Genomic DNA, 15,261 nt, shown 5'->3' with positions numbered 1-15,261 from the left:
CAAAGTCACTAATCATCTGAGAGATGCAAATCAAAATGACAATGAGGTACCATCTCACACCTGTCAGAATGGCTATCACCAACAAATCAACAAATGACAAGTGCTGGCGAGGATGTGGAAAAAAAGGAACCCTCCTGCACTGCTGGTGGGAATGCAGATTGCTGCAGCCACTGTGGAGAATAGTATGGAGTTTCCTCAAAAAACTAAAAATGTAACTTCCATTTGACCCAGTAATCCCACTTCTAGGAATATATCCCAAGAAACTAGAAATACCAATCAGAAAGGATATATGCACCCCTATGTTCATAGCAGCACAATTTACAATAACTAAGATTTGGAATCAGCCTAAGTGCCCATCAGCAGATGAATGGATCAAAAAACTGTGGTACATCTACACAATGGAATACTATGCTGCTGTAAAAAGGAAGGAACTCCTACCATTTGCAACAGCATGAATGGAGCTGGAGAACATTATGCTAAGTGAAATAAGTCAGTCAGAGAAAGATAAATATCACATGATCTCACTCATTTGTAGATTATAATGAACAACATAAACCGATGAACAAAAACAGATCTAGAGACAGAGAAGCATCGATCAAATGCTCAAACCTCAGAGGGAAGGTAGGGGAGGGTGGGGGGAAGGGGGAGAGATCAACCAAAGGACTTGTATGCATGCATATAAGCATAAGCAATGGACACAGACAACAGGGGGTGAGGGTGAGGGCAGGGTTGGTGGGGTGGGGAGTCAACGGGGTGGCGGGGTAAGAACACATTTATAATACCTTAATCAATAAAGGGGGAAAAAAGAAAAACAAAGAAATTGTATATGTTATTGTTTTTTTCTAAATACATGTATGCCTTGAGAAGAGGTGAAATATCCTCATTTTACAAATGAGTAGAGAAAACAGAATGAATTACCAATCACCTCTGAGAGAATCATCTGATATTAAATCCACTAAAACACTAGGACACTTTGCTTTTCAGAACCTCAAGGAGGAAAAGAGGAATTAAAACTCCTGGAGGAAAAGGAAGCTATCTAAATATTAACTCATCCAGTATGACCATACAGAAGTAGGAAGTGCCCTGGCCAGTTTGCTTAGTAGTGAGAGTGTTGGCTCTTGGACCAAAGGGTCTCAGTTCATTCAATTCCCGGTCAAGGCACCTACTCTCAAGTTCTGCACAGACACCACATACAGTGGGGCCTTGACTTACGAGTTTAATTCGTTCCGTGACGGAGTTCGTAACTCAAATTACTCATATGTCAAATCATAAAGTGAATGAGTGAGACACGTGATGCTGGGCTGATGTTGTGGCGTTCACTGTGACGTTTGCTGCGCCAACTAGCGGTGGGGTATCTGAAGCTGGCTCGTAACCCGAATTTTACCTCACAACTCAAAGCAAAAAATCAGCCGAGAGACGGCTCGTATCTTGAAAAACTCGTTAGTCGGGACACTCGTAAGTCAAGGCCCCACTGTACATTCATCCAACCTCACAGCAATACAGTTCATACAAACACAGACACAAAGTCTAATAATCCGGTGCATTATCAGTTACCTGGACCTTCAGGTAAGTGAAAGCTAACCCTTTAAAAACACAGCACCTTCAAGGGCCTCTAAGCTAGCAGAGCTCAGTGTTTTCTGATATCCTCTGTAAGCCCACTCTCTTACCCTGTGTGCCTCCCAGCTGCTTGCAAGTCCTACCACCTCTCATTTCCCAATAGTTTCTTTTCTCCCTAGCTTTTCCCAGGCTTCTCACTTTCACATGAAAAGACAGGCCTTTTATAAGCCTCACAGGCTGATCAGATGGCATTCACAGCATGCTCCGTAAAATCTCTGGGCATTCAGGTCTGCTCAACTGTTTTCATCACTTCCTACTTAAAGTTTTCTCTTAAGGGTTGGAAATGCTTTGGGACTTTATTCTGGAAGCCTGAGGAGAAAAGTAGGCTGATTTCTAGATAATCTAGCCTGTAGCAGCATTTCGAGTTCATTTAAATCCACTGTTATAGACATATCAGTTATATTTTGTATCTTAAAATAGTATCACCATAACCTAGATACTTTCTGTCAAATCAATTTTGTGTTCATTTATTTTAACACAAAGAATAATCCAAAAGTGGATACATATACCTGTATTAATAAAATGACCCAAAATTTAGTTGACAATTTATGATTTTATACGTTCAAAATTTAAATCACTAAATAGTACTTACTGTTGCATGATAGTTTCTATACATGGGCATTTTTAGTAGCTTTGTCAAGTAATCTTCCAGTTGTTTCTGTAGATAAGAAATAACATCATCACACTGACAGAAAAATTTAAACAGCGACAGTAATGTGATCATTGGTCCATCTCACCTTCTGTAAGTTATTCAATGATTTATTAATGTTACCACTAGACAAGGAATCCTGAATAGTATTAAGAAGTTATTTCCATTGTTCCGTTGAACCATTATTTAAATCTCTTCTTCTTTAATTTTTACATACTTAGGTCTAAGCTGCTGACAAGACCCCAGCAGTATATTATTTTAATTTTCCATAATTACTAGTACAGGACTTGCCCATAATAGGTGGTTTTAAAGCATTTGCTGATCTTATAAAAAAAAAACTTGAATTTCCTCAATTCTAACACTGAATTTACTGGAATATATACTGCAATTTTTAAATAGATTTTCAAGGGGAAACCAAGGAGGGAGTTAAATAAAAAGAGACTTTCTTGTAAGTTGTACTCTGACTACAAATATGTTCAGGTGAGAGGGGGTGAGAGGGTTGTCAATTGTACTGGCTACGATGCATGCTGAAGTACCAACTGTTGAAGCCATAGTTTATCATTTTCAACTGCACTTGCATATGTACACATGGTAACCCAAAACCAAAGAATTTTATTTGTCTAGGTATCTTCGAAGATATGTATTCCAGGTCCCTAACAAGATTTTAAACAAGATGACAACTACAAAGGGTAAATCAAACATCCCTTTCAGACTGTAAGAGTTTCAGATGGCAAAACAGAACTAACATTTATTTGTAAATTTTCTAGTAAAAATTTAATTTATCCTATGCAGGACCACATCACTGAAGCAGAGCAGGCCTAAGGTTTCTGTCCTATTGATGTACATGTGCAATTCTATCCTCCTCAACTCATATATATATATATATTCCCTACATATATTTAGGTCAAACTACTGAAATTCTGAAGCCAATGCATGCAAATGTATGATTTAAAAAGAGAAGATCTCAAAACTCTCAATAATGAGCTCAATCTTGACTGACAATGAGCCCATAGAGGTCCCTGCAGGGAAGACAGCTTCTTCACAACATCACTCCTACAAAAGGAGACACTTCTTCTGGAAAAATGTGACCTCCCAGGATCAGAACAGCTTGGGGGAAAGAGGGTTGCCTAACTCATCCCAGGGGGGAATCACCAGCCTGGGTGGTGGGTCAGGGGCTGAGAGAAATTGCAGCCAGACCCTCCTCACCCCTCAGTAGACCCATGCTGCTACAACGCTGCAAAATTATGTGCTGAACTAAAGAACAGTGAAGGACTTACCCTCCTGCCAAGGAACTGTTCTTCTTTCATGGTGTTTTCAGAGGAACGGGGCAAGCTTGGCATCTCTCGAGGCTCTTCTTTGACATTCTGTCTTCTAAATGTGTGTCTGAAACACACACACACAAACACAATGCACACATTTATTAAATTATTCTTTGAGCCACGGCTCTCTAATATCTTTCATGAGATGGCTTATTGTTAGAAGACAGCAGGTTCCATTTAATAGAACATATCTGCCAACAATGGACAGTTAACTCATAATATGAATAAAACACTATCTCCACTCAACTTGGACATTTGGGTAACGTTATAATTAATTCTGAAACAATTACCTTCTGGTGGGAATGGGGATTCGGATGAAGGCTTTGTACTTGAGCAGTTCTCTGTGAAATTCTTCAAAATGCTTGAATTTCCTTTTAACTTGCCATTTAAATTCCCCATGTGTTAATTCAATAGTGTAAAGATTGATACTCCGTGCCTACAGAGATACATAAAAAGGATTGGTATTTTAGATAACAACAAAAATTCCAAAATCTTTCAATGAACAATAGCTAATTAATAACATGGAAGTACCCTTAAATCCAACCTACTTATTTTGTGTAAATACTTAAGTAAAATGTTTTCAAAAACAACTAATTACAGAATAATATTCTCTTAAATGTTCATCTTATAATATTCATAAGACAAACTCAGAATCTCACTAAAGACAAACTCCCACAAATCCTATTGCTCCAAACTCACAAATACACACACAGAGAGACACACACACAGACACGCACACACACCTGAAACAAGAAACCAAGTCAAGGAGACAGTGAGTGAAGGCCCTACTTAGCCATCAGGGATTGTCTAAAAGTATGAGCAGTGAGCAGACAGTTGGAGGGGTGAGAGGGAAGCTGGAGGACTGCATCCAGGAGCACTACCTTAGGCCACCTTTTGCCCTTCACAAATGGCATTATACCTTCTTCTGAAATACATTTCAAGGTCCCTACTTGTCTACATCTCCCTGCCCTGAAGCCCCACCAGTAACCAGGAAGGTAGAGGTGCATTAGAGGGAAAGAAGCACAAGATCTTCCTACACTCAAAATATTTCCCCCAGCAACTTAACAAAAATAAATCTTCATTTAAAAATTCAAAATTATGTCTTATGAAATGCAAATATATCTTGGTGACTAGTGAATTATTTCAATCAGAAGCTAACAGCCCTGGGGGATGAGGATTTTGATATAGTAGAAGGTGTCATGAGATGGAGGAATATTTATAAATAAAGCACAGGAGATCTTGAAGGAAGATCCATAGTGTTTGGGGCGGGAGGATGAGGTGGAGAGGATGAGGTGGGGGGAGGGGAATAGGTACTCTGGACCACCTAGAGGACACTGGGCCCTGCCAGGAGACTTGGGCATCATAAATGTTGGAGATGGGAGAGAGTAAATGTCTCCTACTCTGCTAGTTTATCCAGGCTCTGGTGCCAGCAATCCCATGAGTGATTCCTGGCCTGTGGCCATTCGTTACTGGTATTTGGCATATATTTCAAATTTCTAAAGCACAACCACTCTGTATTGATGTAGTATATAAAATATGAGCATGAGAGTCTATGTAACTTGTGCTCTTAAATCTGAAATCCAACCATACCACTGATAAATATTCAAATGTAGCACTTGCTTTGCATCTAGTTAGGATCCATGCTGGTTACTACAACTAGAAGTTAAAGGAACCAAGTTCTAGGTCTAATACTACATACTGCCTTTCACCTTGCATCATCCTGCATCGAGCTTCACACACACACAAAAAGGATGCAGGAACACTCAGAATGGCCAGAAACTTCACATTCAAGTGAAAAATGCTCAATTTAAGATAAGCCAAATAAATAAGAGAAATTATGCAATTTAAGCAAGCTGCCACATTTCTTAGGATTCTACCTCCCAGTCTGAGAAAACTGAATACTTAACCAAACATCGCAAATGCCAAGTTTTATCCATCACCCATAAACCCTATGTGTCTTGTACACTAAATTTCTTAGCAATTGTGAGGCAGTAGGTGCAATGGAAACAGCCTTCCACATCCTTTTTGAAAATTTTAAAGGACTGAAATCCTTTGGTGCAGCCTACCAGCTGTGAAGCCTTAACCATGTGTGGGACAACATCCCAGCAGAATTACTGGGATTCTTTGGAATTGAGATAATTTGAGGAGTCTTAATAAAGGAACTGCCTGCCAGGGAAGATGTTACAGGGGTAAGAAACCATAAAGACAGGACAGTCACCTGGGACTTGTGAAGGTATCCCTGGTCCTGAAGGTACAAGTGGCAGGACAACTGGCAGGACCAGGAGCTGGAACGGAAGGAGAGAGCCATGGAAAGAGGGATGCTTTGGCGGGGAGATGGGGGCTTTTGGTCAAGGGATACAGCCATCCTGGGTGACCTCAATCTCCTATCTGGGCTCTCTAAGAAGACACAAGCAGAAAGAAGGGTGGGGCAGGTGGGTGGAGGAACTAGAGGGGCAGGTGGAAGATTGCCAGCCTGGAAGGGCAGGTGATAACACCTGTTTCCTCGGGTTGTCACAGAGTGAAAAGAGAAGTGCTTAGCCATGAGCTGGCACAGATGATGTACTGAGTCATCAGAAAAGGGATCATTTTATTTACCTGGAATCACATTCAATCTGCAAGAATTTAGTTCATATTTCTTAGTCAATGAAACACTAAGTAGTATATGGATCATCCTTAGCTTTCTCATACAGACTAAGGTAAAGAGGTGGAGGAATTAAGAAGTACAAATTGGATGTTATAGGGTAGTCATGAGAACGTACAGTACAGCAACGGGAATACAGGCAATATTCTAATAACTATGCATGGCCTCAGATGGGTACAAGACTTATTGTGGTTGATCACTTAGTAAGATATATAGTGTAATCACTGAGATGTACACCAGAACTAATATAATATTGTATGTCAACTGTAATTGAAAAATAAAAGAAATAAAACAAAACAGAACTCAGCCAAACTCACTTGACTAACAGAAGAGTATATGAAAAGACAGAAGTCTGTGGTTTGGTGGCTTCAATATTTGTATAATACGATATGTAATATACTTGTATAATATGATGTGTATTATTATTACATTTTCATAACAAGCCTAAAAGATAGGCACTATTATACCCATTATTCCAGCGGTTCTCAACCTGTGGGTAACGACCCCTTTGGCAGTCAAATGACCCTTTCACAGGAGTCGCCTAAGACCAACCTGCATAGCAAATATTTACATTACGATTCATAATAGTAGTAACATTACAGTTATGAAGTAGCAACGAAAATAATTTTATGGTTGGGGGTCACAACACGAGGAACTGTATTTAAAGGGCTAGAAGGTTGAGAACCACTGCATTATTCAGATAAGGACTCTGAGAAACTGAGAGGTTAAGTAACTTATGAGAGGTCACAAAGCCAAGGAAGGGATAGGGATAGAGAGTCAGAAACATCGAGCAGCCGCCTCCTGTACACCCCCCACTGGGGATGTGCCCACAACCAAGGTACATGCCCTTGACCAGAATTGAACCTGGGACCCTCCAGTCCGCAGGCCGATGCTCCAAACTGGTCAGGGCTGCCTTTTTTTTTTTTTTAATGTATTTTCCAGGATAGGGAAAGAGACATATGAGAATAAAGACTAAATGGGAAGAAAGCAAAACCTTGAGAGGTGATGAGGACTTGGAAGTGATAAACAAAACAAAACAAACAAGTGAAAAGCTAAAACAGGCATAGCTGGGAGAAAGGAAAATGGAAGTCAGGGTGTTCATTCGTACACATTGACTAATACAAGTTGAGTCCATAAAGGCACTGACCCTTGTCGTAGACGTAAAGCGCTCCACTTCCAGAACTTGGGCTTTTATTGGACAGCCAGAGAGGTATGTCTGTACGTTAGGCTCCTTAAATCCTTGAGTCTTATAAATAGCAGAGAAAGGGATATACACTAAAAAATAAATAAATAAAGTTATTGCAAGAACACAATGATATTGCAAGAATACATGATAGTAGCATAACTTGCCTTTTGCAGGCATTTTTTTTTTTTTAAGAATTGTAATGTGCAATGATGAGAAAACAGTTAACCTAACAGTCTTAGCCCAGTGTTATGACATCAGCGAGGAAGATCAATCATTTGCTGGTTATTTCAAATCTGTGCTTTGCCAAGCCACCCTGATAAACTCTCTTCTTCTGGCTCAGGCCCTCCGTCTTTACCTTCCTGTGTCTTGGGATCGCTGGGAGACACATCATAGTCCACCTCCTCTCCCTCAAAGTGGAGCTCCCGTGTGTCCAGGTTTTCTATCAAATTACTCATGTCAGCAGCGATTTTCTGCAGCGCAGATATATTTACTATTGGCTCAGTTTTCAGCGACATGATGGCTTCGGAGAGGGTAAAAGCAAAGGGGCTGGGAAAGAAGAAAAGGACTTATGATTTTGGTCAAATAAAATCCTATTTGCAATTTAAATCCAGGTTTAGATACAGCATATAGAAACAACTCTATGTAAGCCCCAGTTATCTCAAACAACCTCTCAATTTATCTTCCTGTTTAACATGAAAGGACTCCTAGCTTATGAAGTAAACTGGAGTTGGATACCTAACTGGAAACAAGCAAGATAAAGAAATACCACATTGAGTAAAGGTTAACATATATCTCATCCAATTTTATTAACCTGGATAAGTGAAGAGAGACTCAAGGGGAGATTGGTTTGGGAATGATTATTCAAAAAAAAAAAAAAAGGAACTGATTAACTCAAATACATGGTAAAAACAAAAGAACATAAAAAATAAGCAACTTGAAATATTTTTTTAAACTTTATTGTCAAAAGTGTCACAAATGTCCTCCTTTCCTCCCCATTGATCCCCTCTACCTTGCTCCCCTCCAATCCACCCCCAGGCCTTCACTGCATATTGTCTGTGTCTAAGGGTTATTTTTCTAACGAAAATGTAGGTCATTTTATAATAATTTCAAATATGTACATTTTAAAATAATTTTGTGATAGCATAACCTTTCTACATTTCCTCTGAAGGTGACATTCAAGGCAAGGTGTATACTAACTTTTTGAGATAGGTTTTGGCCATTACAGGAGTTATACCGATGTACATGTCTTGAAAGGTAATTGATTAATATACCTTTTCCAAAAGATACAAGAGGTGCTAGAATTATACTTCTCTCCTTTTTTAAGAAAACTGGTTCTATTTCATTCCGACATTTAATAACACAAGTCGCTGCACATCAGTACCCAGGGAAGAGGAGTTCATATCGATTTCATTTTTCATTTAAAATACTGAGATTTAAGCCTTGAGCATTGTCATCAGAGTTGGATGAAAAATCCGTCTTGCCTGAAATAACCTCTCTGTTACAACCAGGACCTAAAAGAGGAGGGCTCTCATACCTGTAACTCCTTCACACATGCTCATCTATTACTGCAAATCACAAACATTTACTGAGCATGCATCAGTCACTCTCTGTGAGATGCAATGAGTGAATATGCAAAGATAATAAGGCTGGTCCCCATGATTAAGGAATGTCTGGCGTGGGTGAGGGAAAGGAGCTACATAACCTCAAATTCATCCCTGGCCTCCTCCAAGGACTTGGCCTTCTTGAGAATGGCATGTGCTGAGTGGAAGACAGCTGGGTTTTGTCCTGCAGGTGCTATCAAGAAGCTGGGGGGCTCTGTAGGAAATGCTAAGAGATAGTCTCTGGAAACTTGAGCAGCATTTAATGTGACTCAACAAGTCTGTAAAACCCTATACTCCTGTGTCTGATAGAAAGAGATCTTGGCTGGGAGTAGAAGAGAGTGATTCTGGTTTGGCCGGATATATATATAATTAACATAACTAAGTTATATCTGAGCTATGTGATCAATCACGTTTCTTTTTCTGTGTTGGCTGAAAGGAAGCCTGGAGCCAAATCTGTGGCTTACTATTAGCAAAATATAGGACTCTCCTTGTCTACATTGCTCCCCTTCAACATTCTCTCCCACTTTGAATTTATATTGTAATAACATACTATTGCTTCGCATCACCTGGTTTAGTGACAATACTTTATATGTATTATTACATTGAGCCTCAAAAATAAATCTGTGAAGGGTTATTTCTTTTGAAGATGACAAGAGTTTGTCATCCCTCCTTTAGAGATAAGGAAACCAAGGCATTAACAGATTAGGGTAACATGACAAATACTTTGGACAATCTGGTCCAGGTCATGTAGGAGAAGGGATCCGAAAGCAGTTCTCTCTGATCCAAGATGTTGTTCTCACCCTTGGTCTTTATCTTCCTGCATATTTTGTGTAGATATATAAGTGCCCCTGGGATAGATGGAAGTTTTAGTAAAGCACATGTTTGGGCAAGGAGCAAACTCAAATGAAAAGGATAGGAAGAAATGGATTTCTCTTGCAGCTCAGCACCAAAAGATGAAGCCATGTAAACTCTCAGGGCCTTGGTTTCCTCCTCTATAAATTAAGGAGGTTGAGCCATTTCATCTCTAGAGAACCTCTAACATTAAAACCCTAACTATAGAAAAAAGATGCTATAAATTGTTCAGCCTCCCTTTGCAATGTAATTCACATAAATAACCCTTCTCCTGTACCAAGAAATTAAACCAAGTAGTTTTCATATAAATAGAGGAAGCAGGTGGCAGAATGTTCTTTAACCTGCATAAGTTAATTGAAGTCTGTTAGGCCTCCATTAAGGAGCTGTTGTTTCTACTCGCAATTAAAACATTTATTTCCTTCCCTCTCCATTCAACAAACACTTATGAGATGCTGATCATAACCCAGGTCTTGCTTTATTTAAAATGCAAGGCAATGAAAAACTTTTAGAGGAAATGAGACAAGGAAAAACAATTAAGAAATTATATCATCTCATTGCTGTTTGTGAATTCATAAAGCGTTTAGGTATTTTTCTATTGATTAAATGGACTTATGATTAACTCTGCCAAGGTCCTAAGCATAGCAAAGGAAAACAAGGGTTACTCCAAATGACTTACCCTTTGGACAGAGTGTTAATGTTAAAGATGAATGTTAAACTTAAGATGTACAGAAACCAGAATAATCTATACATGGTATGTAATTGGAATAAACACTACAGAGTCACTGGATCAAGCTAAAATAAATATCTTATTTCAGATAGAGAGAAAAGAAACATAAACGTGAAAAATTTAAAGGAGAATGAGAAAAGAAACACAGGAATCCTCTTATTTATCCTCAAGTGTTTACTTGTGCTAAGCACAATTTTAGCGGTTATTTTATTTAATACTCACAATGATGCTACCTGGTATTTATGATTGCTCTGAAAGATCTAATTAAGTAACTTGTCCAAGGCAGTCAACTTGTGTCAGTGTTGAGTTCATAAAGCACACCTGTCTGACTGAAATCTCATGAACTTGGTTACAGAGGTTCAAAATATTAATTTTATGTTATAGGCTTGAATGTCTATAAATTAATCTTCTATATGAAATTTAAATTCTATAACAACAAAATATATTCTCTACTTTCATTACCAGATCTTGGAAAAGACCCTATTAGCCCCCCAGTCATTACAATTATGGAAACAACATATCCCTACAGCCTCCTAAATTTCTTCTTAGCCTTTGATTTTTATGGTTCATGATATCTTATAAGATCATGTGGAATTTCAGTGAACCCAAAGGGTTTACAGATTTGTACATGCTTTTTTTCTGAAGACGTTACCATTTAATAATGAAAAGTGAACCAAATGATTTGTCCATCACTGCCTTCACTTGTGTCCATGGTTGCTTTGTGTTGACTCCTCATTCAACAATTGCATTGCTGGTATCATTCTTAAATATCAAGCTGTAAGGCCATCTATACTCCTAGTCAACTCTTCATTAATTAGCCCTGTTTTCTGTCAGCTAAAATAATCTATAATAGTGGGTGAGCAGCTGCCACAGTTACAGCCTATCTTAACCAGAAACAGGATAAGGGCTTCAGTGTTTACACTTGAGATAATGTAATTGATTTTGTTACCTCCTTATAAAATTATACTGCAAGATTATTATCTCTTTTGGTACCAAGTAGAGATGGTGCCCATGGAGCAATAACAGCAGCTGTGTTTTATTTCTGTTTGCATCTGTATCTGGGAAGCAAATAGAGTTGTGTGTGTTTTTTCTGGTGTTGAATACTGGAATTAAAATTCTTTGCAGGGAACACTTAATTACCTCTAGTTTTTCAGTGTTGAAATCAGAGAAAGCTAGAGTTTTCCTCTGATCTTAATTTTCAAAACAGTTGCGAAGTAGAACATCAAAGGGAGCAGATATTTTCCTTTCCAAATAGGCCATACATAAACATTGCCTTAGACAAAATACAATAATAAGATTATCAACCGTGACTATTAATATTAAAATAAATATTAGCATTAGCTAATATTGGCTGAGTATGTACCATATGCCAGGCATTATACCAAAGAAATTAATTGCATGATCTTATTGAATCCTCACAACAATCTTAGGAGCTGGGTCCCACTGTTACCCCCATTTTTAAGATGAGAGGCCTAAAGAGGGTGGGCAACTTGCCCAGGGCTACTCAGCTGGGAAGTGATAGAGCTGGACCCACCCTGGTTTATCTGACTCCAAAGTCCAGCTATTTACCCAGCCAGAGGTGGAACTGGGGGTGGCAGCAGGGTTGACACCAGAAGACTCTTCTCCTTATTTTACATATACTTGGAATAAAACAATTCAAAAGGGGAACAGCAATAACAAAAAACTCAAGATTCATTCTGTGAAAATAACTGTGATTTACTTCTTCTTTTTCTTTTTTTCCTTTTTTAATCCTCACCTGACAATATGTTTCCATTGATTTTTGATTTTTAGAGAGAGTGGAAGAGAGAGGAAAAGACAGGGAGAAACAAGGCCCGGGAGGAGCCTGCAACCAAGTACATGCCCTTGACCAGAACTGAACCTTTGGTCTGCAGGCTAACCTCTATCCACTGAGCCAAACCGGCTAGGGCTGTGATTTACTTCTTGTTTTCCTTTCTAAAATAACATGCAAAAGTCCCCCATTGGTTTTCAATATGTTATTTGTGCTTACTAAGAGAAACAAATACAACGGATTTTTAAACCAAAAATCATCTTAAGGTATGAATGTAAAATGAATTATAATTAGGTCATTTAAAACCAAACTGAGTCATGAGGATTTCTTGTTTTCCCATTTTTCCTGATGATAAAATTAATTGGTGGATCCATACTCCATCACCTCCCCAAACACATACAGCAATGATTTGTATAGAACTGACTTATTTCCTGAAATGCGAAATTCATACATGTAGATTCAAGTACTAAACTCAATCTCTAGCGATATAGTAAGTCTTGGATAAATATTTCTTGAGTTTAGCTGACTTTGGAAAAAGTAAATGATACTATATTTCACATTCCAGATTATATATTTTGAGAAAATAACACATTGAAAAAAAATGACCCTTTATGTTTACTAGATTTTTGAGGGTTGTTATTTTTTTATAAAAAAGAACATTAGTTCCACAAATATCTATAAAGGGCTTCCTATGAACCTTGGACAGACAATAATACGTCAGTGATATAAGGGACAGGTCAGATGACCTAGCTTCATTTTATGCTTATCATCAGTGTAACCTGGGCAATTAACAATCTCCCAGGGTTCAGCTTCTGTTCTATGAAAAGGACACAGTGTAGACTTTAAGTGTGATAACCAAACACTGTCCTCCCTCTGGGCTTCATATTTAATCTGATCTTGAAGCCACCAAAGCCCAGTGAACTCCCACATACTTAGCTTTCTTTCCTGGTTTCCTATCAAAGTCTCCATTTGGCCTAACACTGGCACTGCTTCTTTTCCCAAGATGTCCAAATTGGAGATGATGGTGCTAAATGATCTGGACTTCCTGGTTCCACAGAACAGGGTTGGAGCCCGTGTTCTCTCTTTTCCCTATCTAAAGACAACAACAAACCTACAGTTATATAAAGCATTTTTAGCATTAAATCATTTCTCAATTCTCATGATTTTGCCTAAATTCTTTGACCTCCTTGTTTGGCCTGTAATCTCTACTATGAGCTTTCTTAGTCGTTTCCTGTGATATGTCCTAGGGTTAAATAGCACCCTATTTGCAGTACTAACTAGCTTATTCTACTTCATCTCAGTCATATCTTTGAATTCAAACAGATGTTTTATTTCCAGAGACATACCTAAATGTGAAGAGAAATGTATGTCTATTTCAAATATGAGTGGATAGGAAAATATTACCTGTTATTTATTAAATGCCTACTTTGGGCCAGTCATTGAACACACATTACAAGTATCACTTCTAATCTTTACAACAATCTCATTTAGAATCAAGGATGTGGAGCCACAGCAGCTTCCTGAGGCTGCACCATTGGAGGGGTGGGGCTGGCCCCCATGTATGGACTGCACAGGATGGCTCTGTCCCACCTGCCTCCCTGGACTCTGCCACTGGCTCAATGGACATCCCCATCACCACCACTCTCACCTCTTTCCTAACACCCCCAGCCATTGTCCTCCTTCCTGACTGAGGACAGGCCTTTGGCACAACCTCTATGACATGCCACAGCAGAAGCTCCAGTGGCTGCCGTGCCCAGGCTCCACCCACCTCTGGCTAGACCTACAAAGACACTGGCTCATTCTGAAACTTCTGAATTCAGGGAAAATGCTGGAACCTGACTTTCTCAGGAGTTGTGTGTGAATGGTTGTGGGGCTGGGGATGAGAATAGGGTTGTTAAGGATCTGACAGATGTATGCCTCTCTGCATTCCTCCTTGACTGACCGAATCATGAGGATTTCTTGTTTTCCCATTTTTCATGATGATGGAAAATTAATTGGTGGATCCATACTCCATCATCTCCCCAAACACATTATACAGCAATTATTTGTATAGAACTGACTTGCTCCCTGAAACGCAAAATTCATAAATGTGGATTCAAGTACTAAATTCAATCTCTAGTGATATAGTAAGTCTTGGATAAATATTTCTTATGTTTAACACAGCCAGTCTGGAAGCTATCCTATGTGACCAATCAATTAGCTGAGTTTTGTGAAGCTATATTAATGCACTGTCTTATGTATATCCCTGCCTTTCTTCTCTTCTCCCCTCACTCTTGCTATTCTCAGTAAAGCCTACCTTAGTTTGGGCTCTATTATCCAGGAAACTTGGGCTCGGAACCAGCCCAGCTAGGAACCATTGAATTATCCTATCTCCTGCAGAAATCCATTTTGTGCTGAAGTAAATAGTAGAAATAAAAATAAGCTCATATAAGATCAACCAAAGGACTTGTATGCATGCATATAAGTCTAACCAATGGACACAGACAACAGTGGGGTGAGGGCATGAGGGGGGGCAATGGGGAGATAAGGAAACATATGTAATACCTTAATCAATAAAGAAAAATAAATAAATAAATAAATAAACAAACTCATATAGTACCTACCTACGCTGCCTACAGGAAACCCACTTTAGCTTGAAAGACACAAACAGACTGAAAGTAAAGGGATGGAAAAGGGTATTTCATGCAAATGAAAACAAAAAAGCTGCGGTAGCAATATTTACTTTGGACAAAATAGTCTTTAAAACAAAGACTATATCAAGAAACAAAGAAGATCCAGCAATTCCACTTCTGGGTATTTATCTAAAGAAACCCAAAGCACTGACTCAAAAAGACATTTGTTTCCCTATGTTCACTGCAGCATTACCAAGAACCAAGATAT

The 15,261-nt window shown here is 38.8% G+C and overlaps 1 protein-coding gene across 9 annotated transcripts in view; it reads right to left on the bottom strand.

Moving 5' to 3' along the window:
- Positions 1-15,261, bottom strand: part of PLD1 (phospholipase D1) — a 198,297-nt gene that overhangs the window by 102,208 nt on the left and 80,828 nt on the right. For 7 of the 9 annotated variants that reach the window (XR_004973898.1, XM_036348126.1, XM_036348127.1 and 4 more), the window contains 5 exons: positions 7,768-7,958; positions 7,374-7,501; positions 3,876-4,021; positions 3,544-3,649; positions 2,210-2,275 (listed from right to left, as the gene is read on the bottom strand). Coding sequence is in view for 8 of the 9 variants with exons in the window: in XM_036348124.1 (XP_036204017.1) it covers positions 2,210-2,275; positions 3,544-3,649; positions 3,876-4,021; positions 7,374-7,501; positions 7,768-7,958 (637 nt within the window). In the remaining variant the exon portion in view is untranslated. Of the gene's footprint in view, positions 1-2,209; positions 2,276-3,543; positions 3,650-3,875; positions 4,022-5,803; positions 5,871-7,373; positions 7,502-7,767; positions 7,959-13,313; positions 13,475-15,261 lie in introns of those variants that run through there. The other 2 variants (XM_036348129.1, XM_036348132.1) reach the window with 2 other exon arrangements.

The sequence above is a fragment of the Myotis myotis genome, unplaced genomic scaffold (genome assembly GCF_014108235.1).
Source record: "Myotis myotis isolate mMyoMyo1 unplaced genomic scaffold, mMyoMyo1.p scaffold_m19_p_2, whole genome shotgun sequence".
NCBI classification, from domain to species: domain Eukaryota; kingdom Metazoa; phylum Chordata; class Mammalia; order Chiroptera; family Vespertilionidae; genus Myotis; species Myotis myotis.
This window is presented reverse-complemented; position numbering and strand designations above follow the sequence as displayed.